The sequence below is a fragment of the Gekko japonicus genome, unplaced genomic scaffold, assembly GCF_001447785.1.
Source record: "Gekko japonicus isolate JY-2015 unplaced genomic scaffold, Gekko_japonicus_V1.1 scaffold3042, whole genome shotgun sequence".
Classification (NCBI taxonomy): Eukaryota; Metazoa; Chordata; class Lepidosauria; order Squamata; family Gekkonidae; genus Gekko; species Gekko japonicus.
Window position 1 is genome coordinate 64905 of NW_015171594.1, and position 16500 is coordinate 81404.

The 16500-nt window shown below is 42.6% G+C and overlaps 1 protein-coding gene across 3 annotated transcripts in view; it reads left to right on the forward strand.

The window, feature by feature from the left end:
- The window catches only part of STRADA (STE20-related kinase adaptor alpha), a 21778-nt gene extending 5667 nt beyond the window's left edge, over positions 1 to 16111 (forward strand). For 2 of the 3 annotated variants that reach the window (XM_015419874.1, XM_015419876.1), the window contains exons 4-13: positions 272 to 300; positions 3963 to 4065; positions 6749 to 6870; positions 9301 to 9409; positions 9859 to 9982; positions 11578 to 11749; positions 12392 to 12496; positions 12706 to 12947; positions 14106 to 14148; positions 14793 to 16111. In XM_015419874.1, the coding sequence (XP_015275360.1) occupies positions 272 to 300; positions 3963 to 4065; positions 6749 to 6870; positions 9301 to 9409; positions 9859 to 9982; positions 11578 to 11749; positions 12392 to 12496; positions 12706 to 12947; positions 14106 to 14148; positions 14793 to 14945 (1202 nt within the window). In that variant the 3' untranslated portion in view covers positions 14946 to 16111. The remainder of the gene's footprint in view (positions 1 to 271; positions 301 to 3962; positions 4066 to 6748; positions 6871 to 9300; positions 9410 to 9858; positions 9983 to 11577; positions 11750 to 12391; positions 12497 to 12705; positions 12948 to 14105; positions 14149 to 14792) is intronic. The other variant, XM_015419877.1, reaches the window with a different exon arrangement.
- Positions 16112 to 16500: the final 389 nt, after the last annotated feature.

Sequence of the window (16500 nt, forward strand, 5' to 3'; positions counted from 1 at the left end):
AGCAGTAGTGAGAAGAGACAACCCTACCTGCACAGATGTAGTCTGGTAATTAAAAATTTTATAGTCACATATATAATATTAATACTGATGTTTTCTAATGTACGTAGCAGTATGGTGCACAGCACAGGGCATACAGTAGCCACGTGGTTCTTTCAGCTGTCAGTAATGATGGGATGTGGCTGTTTGCAAGCCACAGAGTGAGTACCACTGATTTAAGTTACAGGCTTTAAAACATATGCAGAGAGTTGAGCCATTCATTTCTTTACTGCAGAGCAGCCTCCAGGTGACTCACGGAGAAAAGTAAGTGACCTTGTGTAGATCGCGGTGTGGCCCATTGCATGGGTATCTCCTATTCCCTGTTGGCATTCAGCCCTCCCTTGCTTGTACGTTTAATGTGTTCACTTTTATATGCATGGGAACAAGGTTTTTCTTAGGAAAGCGGCTATTGATGTGTGGCATGAATATTTTATTCCCAGTTTTGGATTTTCAGATGGCTGTTCCCGCCAGTAGTCCACAGTACTGTTTCTGTGACCGTATGATTGATCTCTTTATTATTTTGAATTGATAAAATGCTTCCTCAGACAGGGAGATTTAAAAAAAAATGAGTTGGCTTGTCAGCTGCTGAAAAGTCAAAGCAAAACCTACCCTGTTCTTTCTGCATTCAAAATTGAATCTAAGGGAGTTAATTTTGGCACTTCATAATTCCCTGATACCTTTCCACGGAAGGGCTAGAGCTGCAAGAGTCCCAGCTGCCTAGCCAGTTTTCTGACCCTTGAGACACCTACCTGTTTGGCACTCCCGCTAAGCATGCCCCTTGCTGGTGTTGCTGTGTGTGAAGTACTGCTGTGTTTCCCCCTTTGTGACTGGTGTGTTTTGAGATTTTGCTGCCTGTGCAAGCTGGCCAGGTGTCACTGCTGCAGGCCTGAAATGCCAGCTCTGCTTGGCTTTGCGTTCCATGATAGCTGTGGCCTGTGGTCCAGAGTTATCAGAAGCCACTTCCTCTTTCTACCATACCCCATCCTTTTGGAGGCACAACAACTGCAGTGAGCTACATTGTGTGCCTTGTGCAGTTCTGGAACTATTGAATGAACTACAGAGTTAACAGTAGAAAAAGGAATTGCTCTAGAATCAAAGTAAGCCCTCTTGCTGACCTTTGAGTATCTTTTCATGATGCCACACACAGTGCTTCCCATGTCTGTGTTCTTTTGTGCTCTTTTCTACATCTTTCATTCCCCTGGTTTCTTGCCCTCCATCCCATATACAGCTGATCATTTCCAGCATAAGCTATTGTCTCTAAACCAGATGAAAGCAAATAGGCTCAGAGTTTAGCTAGCTTGTTACACCTGGCATAACATCCTGAACTTGCATTGTACCTCCTGCCAGCAGAAGAAGAGGACTGGAGTGTAAGAACATGTGGATGTATGGAGGCCAACATGTAAATGAGCCTTAAAATACTGCCAGTTAGCAACTGTCATTGTTCCAAAGTTCTACTTTTCTGTTATATATTCAATTTGTACCCCGCCCTCCCCGCAAGCAGTTATCATTTCCCTCCAACATTGGACATTCTTCACAGTTTATTTTTTATTATTTTAACTCCACAAAGAACACTTAAACTTTACAAGCTGAAGTAAAAAACCATGTGCGTGGGTGTGTGGGTGTGTTTGATAGGCATGCAAAGGAAATCATGCTGCAAATTAGATAAGTGTTGTGTGAATGGGAGCAGTTGTGGGAGCCATGCAACTCCCCTACACCTTGAAGAACTGGGCAAATATAAACTTCTGGCACCAGCCCTTCTGCGGACCAGAAGGCTCTGGCACAGTCTCAAGAGGACTTAATGGAGGAATGGAAGGTGTCCAGAAAGGCCATGTGAAGGAACAATACCATACAAGACACTTCATGGAGGAAGAGACCCCTGGCTGAAGGACTCCTCTGTGTCCTAAAGAGAGATGAATGCCTGTTAGAAAGGAAGAACTCTAAAAAGGGACAGACATGTCTCCTTACACCAAAATCAAAGCAAGTATCAATATGGGAGGAGGTGTTATTGTCAGGGGTCCAAAACAGAAGGCAGCCAGCAACCCCTGAAGATGTGACACAGAGATCAGAACATGGATGAGCCCACCTCATCCTGTATTTCCATTGATTTTCTGGTGTTCCAAGGCGAGATCTTTCTTGTTCCTAGTCCTTTTACCAGAAATAATGGAAATTAAACATGTCACTTCTGTAGAGCTGAAATAAATTGGAAATTTAAAAACAAATGAAAACACCCTCCCATTCAGATTTGGAAACTACAGAGAATTCCATACCATAGAATCCAAATTTCAAAATGGAGTTTGTCATGCTAATTTCTACTTTGAAATTTAGAAACATACCACATTTGTAATGGATTTGCAGTTTTGTTCTGTTTTTTAATAGGGATTGCAAAAAAGAATTCTAGGTTGTCAGTAGAGGGGTAGCAAAGGATACAGTAGAAAGTCAGTTAATAGAATAGTAGGTATTTTTGGATATTACCAGTGCAGAGTGACTCCAGTCTAAGCCCTGGACTGGAATAACATTATCAGATTGCATTGCAAGTAAACAAATGCTCTTTGTTTATAAAACACAGTTCAGCAGCATCCCGGAAGCTTGTCGTCCTGGCAATGACCTTTTAAGGAAAGGCTTGCTTCACTGTACCTTTAATGGTATCATTCTTATTAAAATATTATACATTGTTTTTCCTCTTGGCTCAAGGTGGCATAATTTCTAGGCCTATAGCTGATTTCATTCTCAGCCCATTGCTGTTTTGTGCCTCAAAAAACTGTTCTAAACCCAATGGTCAGGGAGTTTCAGTGATGTTCAGTCTGATCATATGCATATTTACTCAGAGGTAAGCCCCACTGGGTTTAATTGGACTTACTGCCAACCATCTCCTCAAGATTGCAGCCTTGAATTTATGAAATTCCTTTTTACTAGCCGTATAAAGAAAAATCAAGTGTACACTGTAAATGCATTCATTGTAACTTCAGACCATTGGTCCATCCAGTCCAGCATTATCTACTGTGGCAAGCATTGCCCTTGATAGTGTAAGCTACGGATAGTTGCCCGCCCTACTGTCAGAGATCTTTCTGCCTGGACAAGCCTTGAGAATCTTCTGCAAGCAAGGCAGGTACTCTAGCGTATGCTATGGCTCCTCTTCCTGGAGAAACTATGCTTGAGAAAGTGGACTGTACTCTGTATTCTTGTCACAAGAAAGTGTTAATCTTTAAGGTTCAATATAATACTTTATTCTTGGGAAGTTTTTTGTACTTCCCTTTTGTACTTTTGTACTAAACTCTTCACTTGTACTCTTCACTTTTGTACTAAATTTTTGTGGACAGGAATTTAAGCTAAACAATGGGCTAAATGTGTTTATAAAAGAGAAATGGAAGCTCACCCCAGAGGGGATGGGCTGTGGTTGAGTGGTAGAGCATCTGCTTGGCATGCAGAAGGTCCCAGGTTCAATTCGTGGGATCTCCAGGTAAAAGACCAGGGAGTAGGTGATATGAAAGACTTCTGCCTGAAACCCTGGAGACCCTCTGTCAGTCTGAGTAGACAGTACTGATTGTGATGGACCAGCAGTCTGATTCAGTATAAGGCAGCTTCATCTGTTGTTCATGTGTTATTCAGCTTCCATTAAAGATGTGCTCCACCCTCGCTAACCACCTTGGTAATACATTCTGCTAGAATCACATGCAGAGATAAGATGGGAGATGTTAAAGTTGCTATTTTGCATGTGTTGCAATCAGGGCCTACAGTAGACTCTCTTCCATAGAGAAATTTCAAAGGGGAAGCTATCTCAGGTGAGCAAAAGCTCCTTTGAGCAACCATATCCTGCCATTTTTAGCATATGTAAGATTTTCCTATATAAAAAGTTGTTGTTTTTTTTACCTAGCTGCTTCTCTGTGTTTGAGTTCTTTCTTATTTACTTTTCTTTTGTACTTTTCCAGACTAATGAAGCAAGCATTGAGTCAATAGCGCATTTGCCCAAAAGGGACATTATGAGCAGTTATTTGCCAGATAGCAGTCTGTATGAGCTACTGAATGTAATAGGTAAGTTTTCAGTCCAAGAAAAGCACTTCCACAGAATACTGATCTACTGATTTTATGAACTGAAGAATGCTGTTCTTTTACAGTAGTTAAAGAAGTAAATTCATAGCTTGGGGAGCTGGGTCTCCTATGTCTGTTGTTGGATAAGCAGGTGGCGACACTGGTTAGGAACATCTTTCACCAACTTTGGCTGGTGATCCAGATGCAGCCTTTCGTGGTCAAAAACAAAAAACCACTTGCCACTGTGGTGTGTGCCCCAGTAACATCTAGATAATTAGACTACTGCAATGAGCTTGATGTAGGGATGCCCTTCAAGAGTGTCCAGAAACTATGATTGGTACAGAAGGCTGAAACCCAAATGCTGAATGGATTAGGTCATGGGAATCCTGTCTCTCCTGGGTTGTTCTACCTACACAGGCTCCCAATTGGTCAGGGATGGTCTTCATGATTCTGGGTCCTGGGCAAAAGTCAAAGATGAGCCCCTATACCTTCCCAGCCTCAATCCATAGCTCTCATCATTTCAGAAAACTATGGGAACTGTGATGTTCATTATGTTTATAATGTATACATGCAGCATTCTACTGCTTAGTTTAATGCTAGACCCAGTGAACCCCACTGGAATACTGTAACTCCTTTTTTCACTGTTACCCAAATGTGGGAAATTAACCAAAGATCTGGCTTTACAAGAATGATACTCAATGACTTGGGAGCCTCATGTGGCTCTTTGAGATGCCATCTGTGGCACTTCTGAGCACTGTATGCCAATGTGGCACTCAGTCCAGGTTTCACAAAGGTGGATAAGGCCACTGCCGAGTAGGGCGTGTGGTTGGCAGGTAGTTCACATGTTGAAACAGTTACTGCTGCAGAGGCTGCAGGATTGGTAAACTGTCAGCCTCCCTGAATTGCAGGACTTCTGCCGAGGATGTGCGTAAAGGGCTTATCCTCTCTAATTCTCTCCCTTCTCCATAGTTTATGCAGTCACCCCAGTACCCAGGCAGCTGTGAGAAGGAGAGCAAGCTGACCACAGAGAAGACAGAGTAAAACCACCCACACAACAGCCACACAGGAAAAGAGCAAGCTGGCCGCAGTGGATGGGTGGGGTGGTTTTACTCCCCATTTCCATGTTCAACTAACTGTCCTCTGGTCACCTTGGCAATCTCATTCTTTCACCTGAGATGCTGGGAAGAAATCAAGAAGGCTGAAAGAGAAGGTTTCCCCCTCACTACAGATACAGAAATGGTTATATATTTAATATTAATAGTTATATTTTATTGTATCTGTGGCACACGGGATACAGTAGCTGCTTGGCTCTCTTGGTAATTGCAAATGTGGTTCTCTGTGGGTCAAGAAGTGAGTACCACTGCTTTATAGATATTTACTCACACTCCTGATAAGCAACCCTTCTCTTTGACTCCGAGCTTCCTATTTCCAACCTTGTACTATCAACTATCAAAACGTGACTCATTCTGGAGTGCTCAGATCCTATCAGTTGGTTCAGTACACAGTTCTCATCCCCTCTTATATTGCTGGGGCATATTGTTAAGCTCTGCCTACCACATGATTCTTGGGCTATCAAAAGCTGGAGTGAAATTCTAACTCAAGTACAGGGTAGCTTCTGCAGATGATATGAGGCCACTAGTGTCAATCTGCCATAAACCTGACTAGTTCAGTGTGCTGCCACAAGCACAAAACAAAAACAAGAAATGTGAGCAGAGCCAATAGTTCTGAGTGATAAGAAAATTTTTCTACAGTGGCAATTCCTTGATCTTATAACAGATTTTGTGGCCTGACCTGTAGTCTGTGATTTGAGTTGCCTTGTTGAATGGTCTTCTGTGTGTGTGCCTGAGAATCTACCTTTCCAGAAAACTTGTATACAATAATTGCACGCCGTCAAATCCCAGCCAACTCATGGCAACCCCAGGACCATGAGTTTTTCAAGACAAGACATGAGCAGAGGTGGTTTGCCATTGCCTTTTTCTAACTTCCTTCCAGTCTTCCTTGGAGGTTTCCCATCCAAGTACTAAACATGACTGATCCAGCTTATATTTGTATGGGAAGGCGTTTTAGTTCTCTGTGTGAGCAGTGTCTTAAGTGAGCGCAGTTCATGAGGCTATATATATATGATTAAGTTAAGGATTTTTGATGCATGTATGCATTTGTAAGAGCCTTCTTAAACTATACGTTTGAATCACGGAATTCTGCATTTTATCTAAAGGGTTGTTGTAAGGATAAAATGGATGAGAATCAGAATGATGTAAGCAACTTTGGGTCCCCATTGGGGAGAAAGGGGTACTATAAATTAATTAAATAAATACAAATAAATATGTTCCCTTGAATGAATTATTGGAGAACAGTGGCTTTTAAATGTGAAAAACCAATCAAATCGGGTATTTTATGCAGGAGAGATGTGTGATAGAAATCAGAAAGGATTTGTCTATAATCTGCATTAAGGGGGGAGGGGTATTTCAAATATTTATACTCTACCTCTGCAAACTCAAGGTGCCTAACAAAAAAAAGCTGCAGGATACAGACGTTATAAGTGGCCAACAGATTAAAACCAGTATGTACTCAAAAACTGTTAAAAGCCAGTGCATCGTGTTAAAAGACACTATAGTTTAAAAACTACCAAGCAAAATTTCAAGATGTTATTGAAGTTGTTCTAACGATGGTGGCTTTATCTTTCCAGGGAAGGGCTTTGAGGATCTAATGACTGTGAATCTAGCACGTTATAAACCTACGGGAGAGTTTGTCACTGTTCGGAGGATCAACTTAGAGACCTGTACCAATGAAATGGTGGCATTTTTGCAGGTAGAGTTAGCAGTCTTATGCAGAGGTAGCTTGGCTTATTGGAGAGAGAGGCCTTGATGGTCTTGCTTACTGCATAGCAAGTGACATGTTTGCTGACACATCCTTAGGACTTTGTAATTCTGTATAAATGGGGAAAGTGTGAACCAAAAGAACTTGTAGCTCAGTCAGTGATGGCTTCATAAAACCATAGAGCTTGGAGGGTGTCAATGGTCATGTCCTGTCTAAATTCAAGATAGACAATTAGAGCCTGTCCTTGAGAGCCTCCAAGAATGGAATTTCCACAACAACGTCCATTGCTGAACTGCTCTCAGATTAGGAGAGCCTTCCTAATTTTGTGTCTAAGCCATGATCTCTTGCAAAGTACTGATCTTAATGCTTCCATCTTTGTACTGGTACAATCTTTGTGATGTGTTCTGCATGTATTATAAGAGTATTGTGTCCAAGCAAGCTTTTTGTAGAGATTTATATCAGTTTCTGTTCTATTTATTTAAAAATGAACAGACTGCCTTTCTGAAACGCAGAACAGTGTGCTGTTGAACAGTAAACAAAAATGCAACCCCCAGTGGCTATTACGTTCTTTTAAGGAAACCCACTAGCAAACACAGCTAAAATAGAATGATTTTACTTTATTAGGGGAAGGTAGCATGATGAGGTGTGAAGAGGTCTTGTTATGTTCAGGCAACTGTGGGGTGATGTAACTATGAATGTCAACACCACAGGGAACTATACCAGTATTAATGAGTTCTTTTTGAACTGTCTTTTTACGTTGTTGCATTGTTTTGTAACCTGAAGCATTGCTTTTTAATTTCTTTTTTAGAGAAGTATACATATTTCTTTTAAAAAATTGATTCTTCCACCAGTGAAAGCTAAACGAGGTGGTTTCAGGCAGACCCTATTGCAGGGAATGTCATAAGTGTGATAAAAATATCTCTGCTCAGAGTGCTCACTAATCTAACCTGCAAAGTCAGACATTTTTAGCAAGCAGTCAAAAAACATCAGGAAGAAGGAGCTTCTTCAGATGCACAAAACCTGGTTCCTGATCCCATGCTGCTTAGGGCGTCTGCCCCTGGAACAGAGCTCAGAGGCATGCTTTTAGCCAAAGCAGCATGGCCAGGATTAGAGCTATGTTCCCTTAGCTCTGCTGCTGACAACAAGCAAGTTACAGAACTTTGTACCAGCTGAAATTTTGAATGGTCTTCAAGGATAGCCCAATGTACAGCATATTACGAAGGTTGTTGACCTGCCATACTGGTCCAAATCCAAGCCCTACCTTTTATTAAGACCCATCTACAATGCCACAAAATAGCATGTAAGCTTTCAAGATTGCCAGACCCCTTCATCAAGCTGGATGTTGAAAAAGGGGGGGAAAGACACTGTGTTCTTAAAAGCCTCAGCTCACTGGCATTTCTGCCCAATGCCAGCCAAAATACACTGGTGCCTTTGATGTTAGTTTGTGCCATACAACATCTGAACAACAACAGCAACAAAATGATCCTCTCCATTTTCTTTTCGAATTCATGCATGTTACAGTGATTAATCTTTGAGACTGAGTGACCTGTCAGTTTCGGGCTCCTGTTAGTTCTAGCTGATATGAAGGAATCCTAGTCACAGCCACCACCTGACAGTCCAGCAGCAAAGCCCAGGTTGAAGAGCATCCCTAGCCTACAAGTCTTTTCTTGTAAGGAGGGCCTGGGTCCCATCTACAGTAGGTGATACCACCAAAACAGATCACATGGACAGCCCATCATGTTTTGGTCTTAGCTGGATCTACTTATGGCTGTACCTCATAGCCATATTTAAGTTCTGTTTTGAAGCAGTTTTAATATAGTAATGCGTTTTGATGAGATTTCTTCAACTTTTACCTTTCTTGAGCCTTCAGTGTTAGGGCAGGCTGAAAGTCCAAATAAAAGTATAAGAGGGATTCCCTGTAGTTTTTCCCTAGGCAAAGAAAGGGTACCTTTCAGGGCAGAGGAAGTTTAATGTGTAATACTGACGTATACTTCCAGCTTACACAGATCACCACTAGTGATGGCCAACAAATCTGTTAGATGTTCTTTTGCCAGTGTTATCAGTATTCTATTAATTGTTGTACTCAACTTGTTTGCTCTTAGCACCTTTCCTGCCACTTGCAAAACATACGATCAAAATTAATGTGACATTATTTTTGCAGTTAGTTACATACGTTGATTCATTTATTTCTGATCTGTTTTATACTCTCAGATAGACCTGCCCCATATGAATAAATAAAATGATATGCAAAATAATTAGGTGCTTTCATGCTCAACCTTGCAACAGCCCTTGATTAATTAAAGCAATACGGGTGTGCTTGTTGGCTAGTCAGTTTTCTCAGTGTATTTCCTGTATTAATTTGGCTCTCTTAGACATTAGCTGAGAATCTGTGGTTGTATTATTGTTTTTTTTTTTTTTTAGGATGAGCTTCATGTCTCAAAGTTCTTCAGTAACCCCAACCTTGTGCCATATAAAGCAGCCTTCATAGTCAGCAATGAACTTTGGGTTGTGACCTCTTTCATGGCTTATGGTAGGTACAGCCTGGGTTTTTCCTCAGTTCTCTTCTGTTCTCAGTCTCTTCTATACTCTGGAATATCTGGCATAGTCTCATTCCAAGAAAAAATGGTTTTAACCTTGGGGGCAGAGTGCAGTTCTGTGTGGGGTATGAAATTCTAGGTAGGGCTCTCCAGTTTCTGCTTCCTCGCAGGTATTTCTGAGGTTAAAAATACCTCTTATAAAGGAGAATATACTCTAAGGCTTTTGTGAATTTTAATCCTGTCTGAGTACAAAGACGTCAGACGTTCTGGGCTCTTATGGTAAATCAGAGGGAATATTTTAGTCCCTATCCTGGAGCTTTCCTGAAGGAGGAAGTTGCGTCCTTGCCAAGGGACAGAACACATGGTAACTTGTACAAATAAAGAGAAACAACTCTTAAAGACAACTGTTTTGGCTTTCTTGCACTACCTTTTCTCTTTGCAGGTTCTGCTAAAGATTTAATCTGTACCCATTTTATGGATGGGATGAGTGAACTAGCTATGGCTTATATACTGCAAGGTGTATTGAAGGCTCTTGATTATATCCACCATATGGGATATGTTCACAGGTAAGCAAGGTTGTAGCACTTTAAGCATGAAAAAAGCAAACTTCAGCTGTTCTGAAATCAGTTTCATTATTTTGGCTTCCTGGGGAAAAAAGCCCCGGGAACTGTAGTCTTTCTGAGCGTGCTTTGTTAGAAAGTTCCTAAGATTCATATGTTGTCCCAAACATAGATATAATTTGTGAAGCAAAAGTTTGAGTTGAGGGCAGTTTGTGCCTAAGTCTTGATAAGATAATGCCAATATGTGAATCAGTGGAGCAAGCATTCTGTAGCGTGGACTACCACTTGATAGTAATAATTAAGCATTATTACTACATTGAAACTGAATTAGGGTCTTCATATCTGCCTTGATGGTGTATTTTTCTCACCTGATCTTGAAAAATAGCTACACAGTATCACCTCCTCATACAGGCAGTCCCTGCCCATCTGGCCTTGCCCAATCATGGAGGAGGACAGGGGGGATGGATCAGGAAGCTCAAGTAGAGAACATGCAGCAGGTCCAGCCAGAGCAGTGTCCATACGGACTTACATTAATGTCAGCTGCTCTGTGCTCTGCAAACCTCTCCACCTAGCTGGTGGAGCTTTGTTTTCCACTAGCCATGGCGGGGGGTGGGGCAAAAAAGAAAAAGGGGGGGGGGCTTACTATGAGGCCAAGAGAAAATTTTGCAACTGGCTGGAGAGGTGTGCAGGAGTCTAAGGCAGTTGATACCAGTGTAAGCCTCTAAGGAGGCTACTTTCACCAGAGGTCCTGCTCCTGAAGCACACACAGCAGATCATTCCAGAGCAGCTTCTCTACTAACTTAAATTGCTGTCAGCTGCCTTGGGCTCCTGCACTGCTCCAGACTTTCTTTTTTTTTTTAATGTCATGTCCGGTGCCCTGTACTGTTCTCTAGAAGCACCAGAGTAACAGGCTGTTTGTTGTCTGATGTCTCTAAGGCAGGCTGTATTGGACCAGTGTTCTTCTGAACTGCCTGATCCCTGCAGTGCTCTTGACAGGAGTTGCCTTGTAGGCCATCTAAGTGCCCTGGATGGGCACTAGGTTTGACATCTCTGTTCTAGTCTCTTGGTAGAACTTCAGTTTCCTGGGCTCCTTGGCTGAGAGCCATACCACTAAAATGGGATTGAAGCCGGCTCAGATTCACAGTGTAGCCGCAGAACACAATTCATGGCATCAGATACTTTGCAATGTTGTGGCATTGGAAGCCTGGGCCAGCAGAGGTAGATCTGAAGGGCACTGATGACATCTTGTTCCCACACCTTGCAGGAGAGCATTACCCACACTCCAAAGGCTGCCAGATTATGTTTGCAGGTAGGAGCCAAATCAGCCTAGCGCAGAACGTGACATCTTGAACTAGACTGGGCCATGAGCAACACGTTTGAGAGCCTTTGGCCTTTTGCTTGGATTTCAGGTTAAGTTGAGGAATGAGAAATTAAATCTTCATGGGCTGAAGTTGCTGTACCTTCTACACGTGTTAGCGTTGACTCTCCTGAACTGCCAGATTATTTGTTGCTCTGCCCTAGGACTCAGTATATGGTCTAGAGTTTTGGAGACTTGGGAGGGGGGTTTGTGGCTGCTTTCTCTCTGTCCTCTTTGCATGCAGGAGTGTGAAGGCCAGTCATGTCCTGATTTCTGCAGATGGAAAGGTGTACCTCTCTGGCCTGCGCAGTAATCTAAGCATGATCAGACATGGTCAGCGCCTCAAAGTAGTTCATGATTTCCCCAAGTTCAGCATCAAGGTCTTACCATGGCTGAGCCCAGAGGTCTTGCAGCAGGTATGTTGATTCTCGCTTGGTCTTACTGTCTTAGCTTCAGTTTGGCCAGGACCAAGTCTTGCAGATGTATTTAACACACATCTTTTCTCCCCAGCGGTGACCCAAAATAGCTCACAACAGCATTCATCCCTCCTCCATTATCCGTGAGCTTAACCTACTTCACTGGGTGGCTGTTTTAAGTGAACAAAGTGACTGGCCCAAGATCACCCAGTGAACTTCCGTGGCAAAGTAGGCACGTGAAACTGGGTCTCCCAGATCCTAGTCCAACACTCTAACAACCGGTACACCACACTGGCTCTTCAAATATTTTTCACGGATAAAATTAACTGTATTGCATAGAGCCCCCCATACTGCTTCAACCAGAAAATTTTACTTATCGAAAGACACCGCTAAACCTTTGCACCAGGAAGCCTGAACTGAGCTGCTGCTGCTTCCTTCTCCTCCTTGAACTCCTTTTTATTCATTAGGTTTTCTTCCTTTGACTGTTGCCAAGATTGCAATAAAAGCCTCTGTAAATACATATCAATTGTCTTTGTGAGCCACCATGATCAATTATTTAACTCTTTCTTTGTTCATTTTTCCTTGGTTTAAGGAGGGTCCCAAAATATCCCAACATATTTTTTTTCATGTTTATGGTTTTAGAATCTTCAGGGCTATGATGCAAAATCTGATATCTACAGTGTGGGAATAACGGCCTGTGAGCTGGCGAATGGCCATGTCCCCTTCAAGGATATGCCTGTGACTCAGGTATGCTATTCTTTTACTACTTTTCCAACTACACTGTATAGAGGAGCAAGGAAGCTACATGTATTGTGGCATTAATTTGTTGGCTTTGGAATGACCCTGCATTGTCCCAAGACTATAGAGCCACTGGATTACATGAAGTAAACTAAAGATGGGGGCATGAGCTTAAATTGCTTGTTAAAACAGATATGCCTTTCCTTCTTGAACTTTAGATGCTTTTAGAGAAGCTAAACGGCACAGTCCCTTGCCTTCTGGACACCACCACCATCCCTCCGGAGGAGCTGATGACAAAACCATTACGATCAGGAGCCAGCACGGGGTTCGGGGAAAATATGGCAGCCAGCAATGCCAAAGCTTCCAATGGCGAAGCAGCACCACATCCATATCTTCGTACCTTCTCACCCAGCTTTCATCACTTTGTAGAACAATGCCTTCATAGGAACCCAGAACTAAGGTACCACAAGAGCAGATTGGAGGAGGTTTGAAGTGTTACAGCCCCTAGGGAGATGGAGGAGAGGCTGCTGCCTGTGGTACATTCCAGCTTTTTCTGCTACCATGATCCTAGAAATTTGCTCCTTCTGGAGGAAGGCTCTCCCACCAAAGCGTGCTTTCAAGATCCTCTTGAAAGAGGCAAGTTTCTAGGCCCTTAGTAGCAAATGATAAACGTGTATATTTTGAAACAGCTACAGCATAAGCCTGTATAGTGGATCCTTATAGCTCTGGCATTAAAAGGGGGGGGGGGGAATGCTTTGTTAAAAATATCTGTCCTCAAATTTTTAAAAAAACCCAATACATTTCCTGTCAAAACATGCAGTTTTGCAGATTTGTGTTTCAGTTGCTGTTTCTGGACTTAGAATGGTCTGACATGAATCATGATAAATAAGAAGGCGACCCCTCAAAACATCCTACAACAACAAAGTGCAGCGGCACAAGGGGGGGGGGGCGTGCCTATCCACTAGCAATGAAAAATATATGACACATGGTGGGGAACTCCCAAGTATGGACATGTTTCCTATAATCCCTCCAATTCTTGTTTATTTAGCTTATGTATAGCCTGCCTTTCTCACTGGGACTCAAGGTGAACGATAGAGAACAGAAGGAGAAAAAAATGTATTCATACAGTATAGAACATTTTAGATTCAATGCATTAGGACTAGGCGTACACCATCGAATGACTGTGCAAGCAATAATATGAACATACAATGTGAGCAATACAGTGGACAGTGCAAGTGAACAATGTAGTAGCACTAGGAACACAACACTAATTGACCGTAGGACTAGGACTAGGAATACAAAATAAAATGACAATGTGAACAGCAGATTGCCAGGCTGGGATTACAAGGCAATGCATTACCCATTTCCACATGAAGGTGCCCTTCTGGACCATTCTGTCCCACTACACTTCTAGCTCCATTACAAGAATGCCCTCTTGAACATTGCTGCGTTGGAACATTTTCGGAATGATAGTATCTCTTTCTTTCCATAGCAGTAGTTGAGTTTGGTAGATCTGAGGCTTGGAAGTCCTGAGGAGGAAGAAACTTTTTTTGTTGCTTTCCATCTTGTTCCCTTGCATATTGACGCATGACATCTTTGTTGTGTTTCCCTTGCACAGACCAAGCGCAAGTACCCTGCTCAACCATTCTTTTTTCAAACAGGTAAGCAACCTGCCTCCCCAGTAACGTCTTCTCTTGTTTCAGCACACTTGAGGGATATTGGCCGGGGGGGGGGGGGGGGGTGGCACTGATGCTGAAGCAAAACAAGGAGTGCTTCATGTCCTCCTTATCTCTTGTCATGCCAATGTCATTTCTGGAGTAAAGCACTCAAGCACTGACCAGATCCCGCGCAAAAGAGTCAGGTTTTGTTTCCATATTCTATGGATAAAAACATGCAATTCTGACTATATAGCTAAAAGAGCCTTACTGTTAGGCACTAATCTAGAGTAAGTAACTATCTATTTGGTAAAGTAATTCACCTGACCAGCTGAGGCTATTCTGTGATACAATTGTGCAAGGCAGGTGGGCAGAAATTACTTCTTCTGTGTGTCAGCTTTTTAAATCCTCTTTCAAGGCTAAGTTTGAAAATGACAAATGCTGGGCTGTGTTTATGCTGGCCTGATCCTCCCCCTCCTCCCCCCCTCCTGTCAGTTCAAAACATAACATTTCTCTCAGTCTCCCTAGGTGGAGGAATAATTAGCAGATGTGAGATCAAAGTGATGTGAATTCCAGCTCACTTTTTCTCACCAGCAGAATGCCTTGCATCATGTATAGTAGATTTTTTAAAATTCTTCCCTCTCCTCCAGGTCAAACGCCGTCCATCTGAAGCGCTCCCTGAACTGTTGTACCCTGTCACACCAATGACTTGTTTTGAAGGCCTGCAAGTGCAAGATCCAAACAGTATTTGTGGAGTGGAATCTAGTTTGGAGCAGCTCACACTAGATGACTGGGAATTCTAGTTCCTCAAAGGAAGAAAACATATCAGATTTAGAAGCTTTCTGCAGAGATGGTTAATTTATTTAACCTCTTCCTTTCTCACACAACAGCGATGAATGTTACATTGCAGAAGTTTACACATCTTAAGGCGATCCAGACATCACTTGCATTGGATCACAGTCAGAGAGCAGACTAGCGCCTGCAAGGAGGCGGGGCAGGAAGGAAAACAATGTATAGAGAGATGGTGCTGGAGATTCTTTGCTGCTGTGTAGTTCAGATTAAGGCTTGAATATGTCCAAAATGAGCCCATTTCCCCTGGTATTTCTAAGTGGTGCCACGGCAGTCCCTAGAGGATTTGGTGTTCTTAATGATTTCCTGGTCAAGGGACAACTGAGAGCCTGCTTGAATATCCAGACTCTACCTGCAGTACATGATTGTTGAGAGCTTGAGCAGTGGAAAACTAGTGGTTTCATAAGACAAGGCAGAGATTGCATTTGCAAGAAGCATATCCCAGGCTGAGCTTGGTTTTCCTCTGTATAAAACTCATCCCCCCCCCACTAAAAAAGATACAATTCCAAGCTAATGTTCTGGTGCTAAATGCAGCAAACAGCAAGTCAGAGGGACCGGTCTCAGTGTTTCCTGATCAGATACCATTTCTCATTAACGTTTTTGCAGTAGTATAGCATCCGTCCAGAGAGCTCTCTGTGCACACTTTGTCTGCAAATCTCACCCGTATCCCCTACAGTAGACAATACAGAGGAAGAATGGCTTTGACACAGCAAGAATGCCTGTTCCTATAGCTGTCTCTCCTGGATTTACATCTGTTATCGAAAGGCAACCCATTCTTTCTATTTTTGTCCCACCGTTCCCTTTTTTTTTTTGCCTCTGTTTCTGTAGTTTCTGATTCTACAATATTTTGCCTGCCTGAGAAGTTTCCACCTTGCACAAACACTGGTTGGGAATATAAAATTGCAGAACCTTGCAATCTGGCCCCTAGAGTTTTACTGTTCTCCTTGTGTGTTAAGGCCTTTCTCTTTCAGGTTTTCCCCCTCTGGGCTAGTTTCTTTCAAAGTATTTTTACTCAGTTGAGCACTAAGCCAAGCCCTTTTTGCATCTGGCTGCCTGGAGCAGTGGTGCTGTCTGCAAGACCGTGTGTTTATGCTCGCACATGTGTGTTAAGCTGTACTTGATCCCAAAGTTTGCTGTTCTAATTTTGTTGCCAAAATAAAATTATTTTGCACTCTTCCAACCTTCCATGCAACTTCTTGTTTTGTCTTGCAGTGAGTGTTGACTTGCTGAAAGGATTGTCCACTTGTAAGTGAAAGCACAATTCCTTGGTAAGCTATAAGGAAATAGAGTTTCATACTTTAATTGAGCTCTTTGGTTCTGGCTCAGTTAGGAAAGGGAGAGTGTCTGTGGCTGAGTGGTAGAGCATCCGCTCAGCAAGTGTAGGATCCCAGGTTCAGTCCCTGGCATCTTCATATAAAAGGATCAGGTGATAGCTGATGTGAAACATCTCCAGCTAGCCCCTGACTGTGGGCTTCCTCTTCCAGGCTGTCTTAATGAGCAGTCCAATGT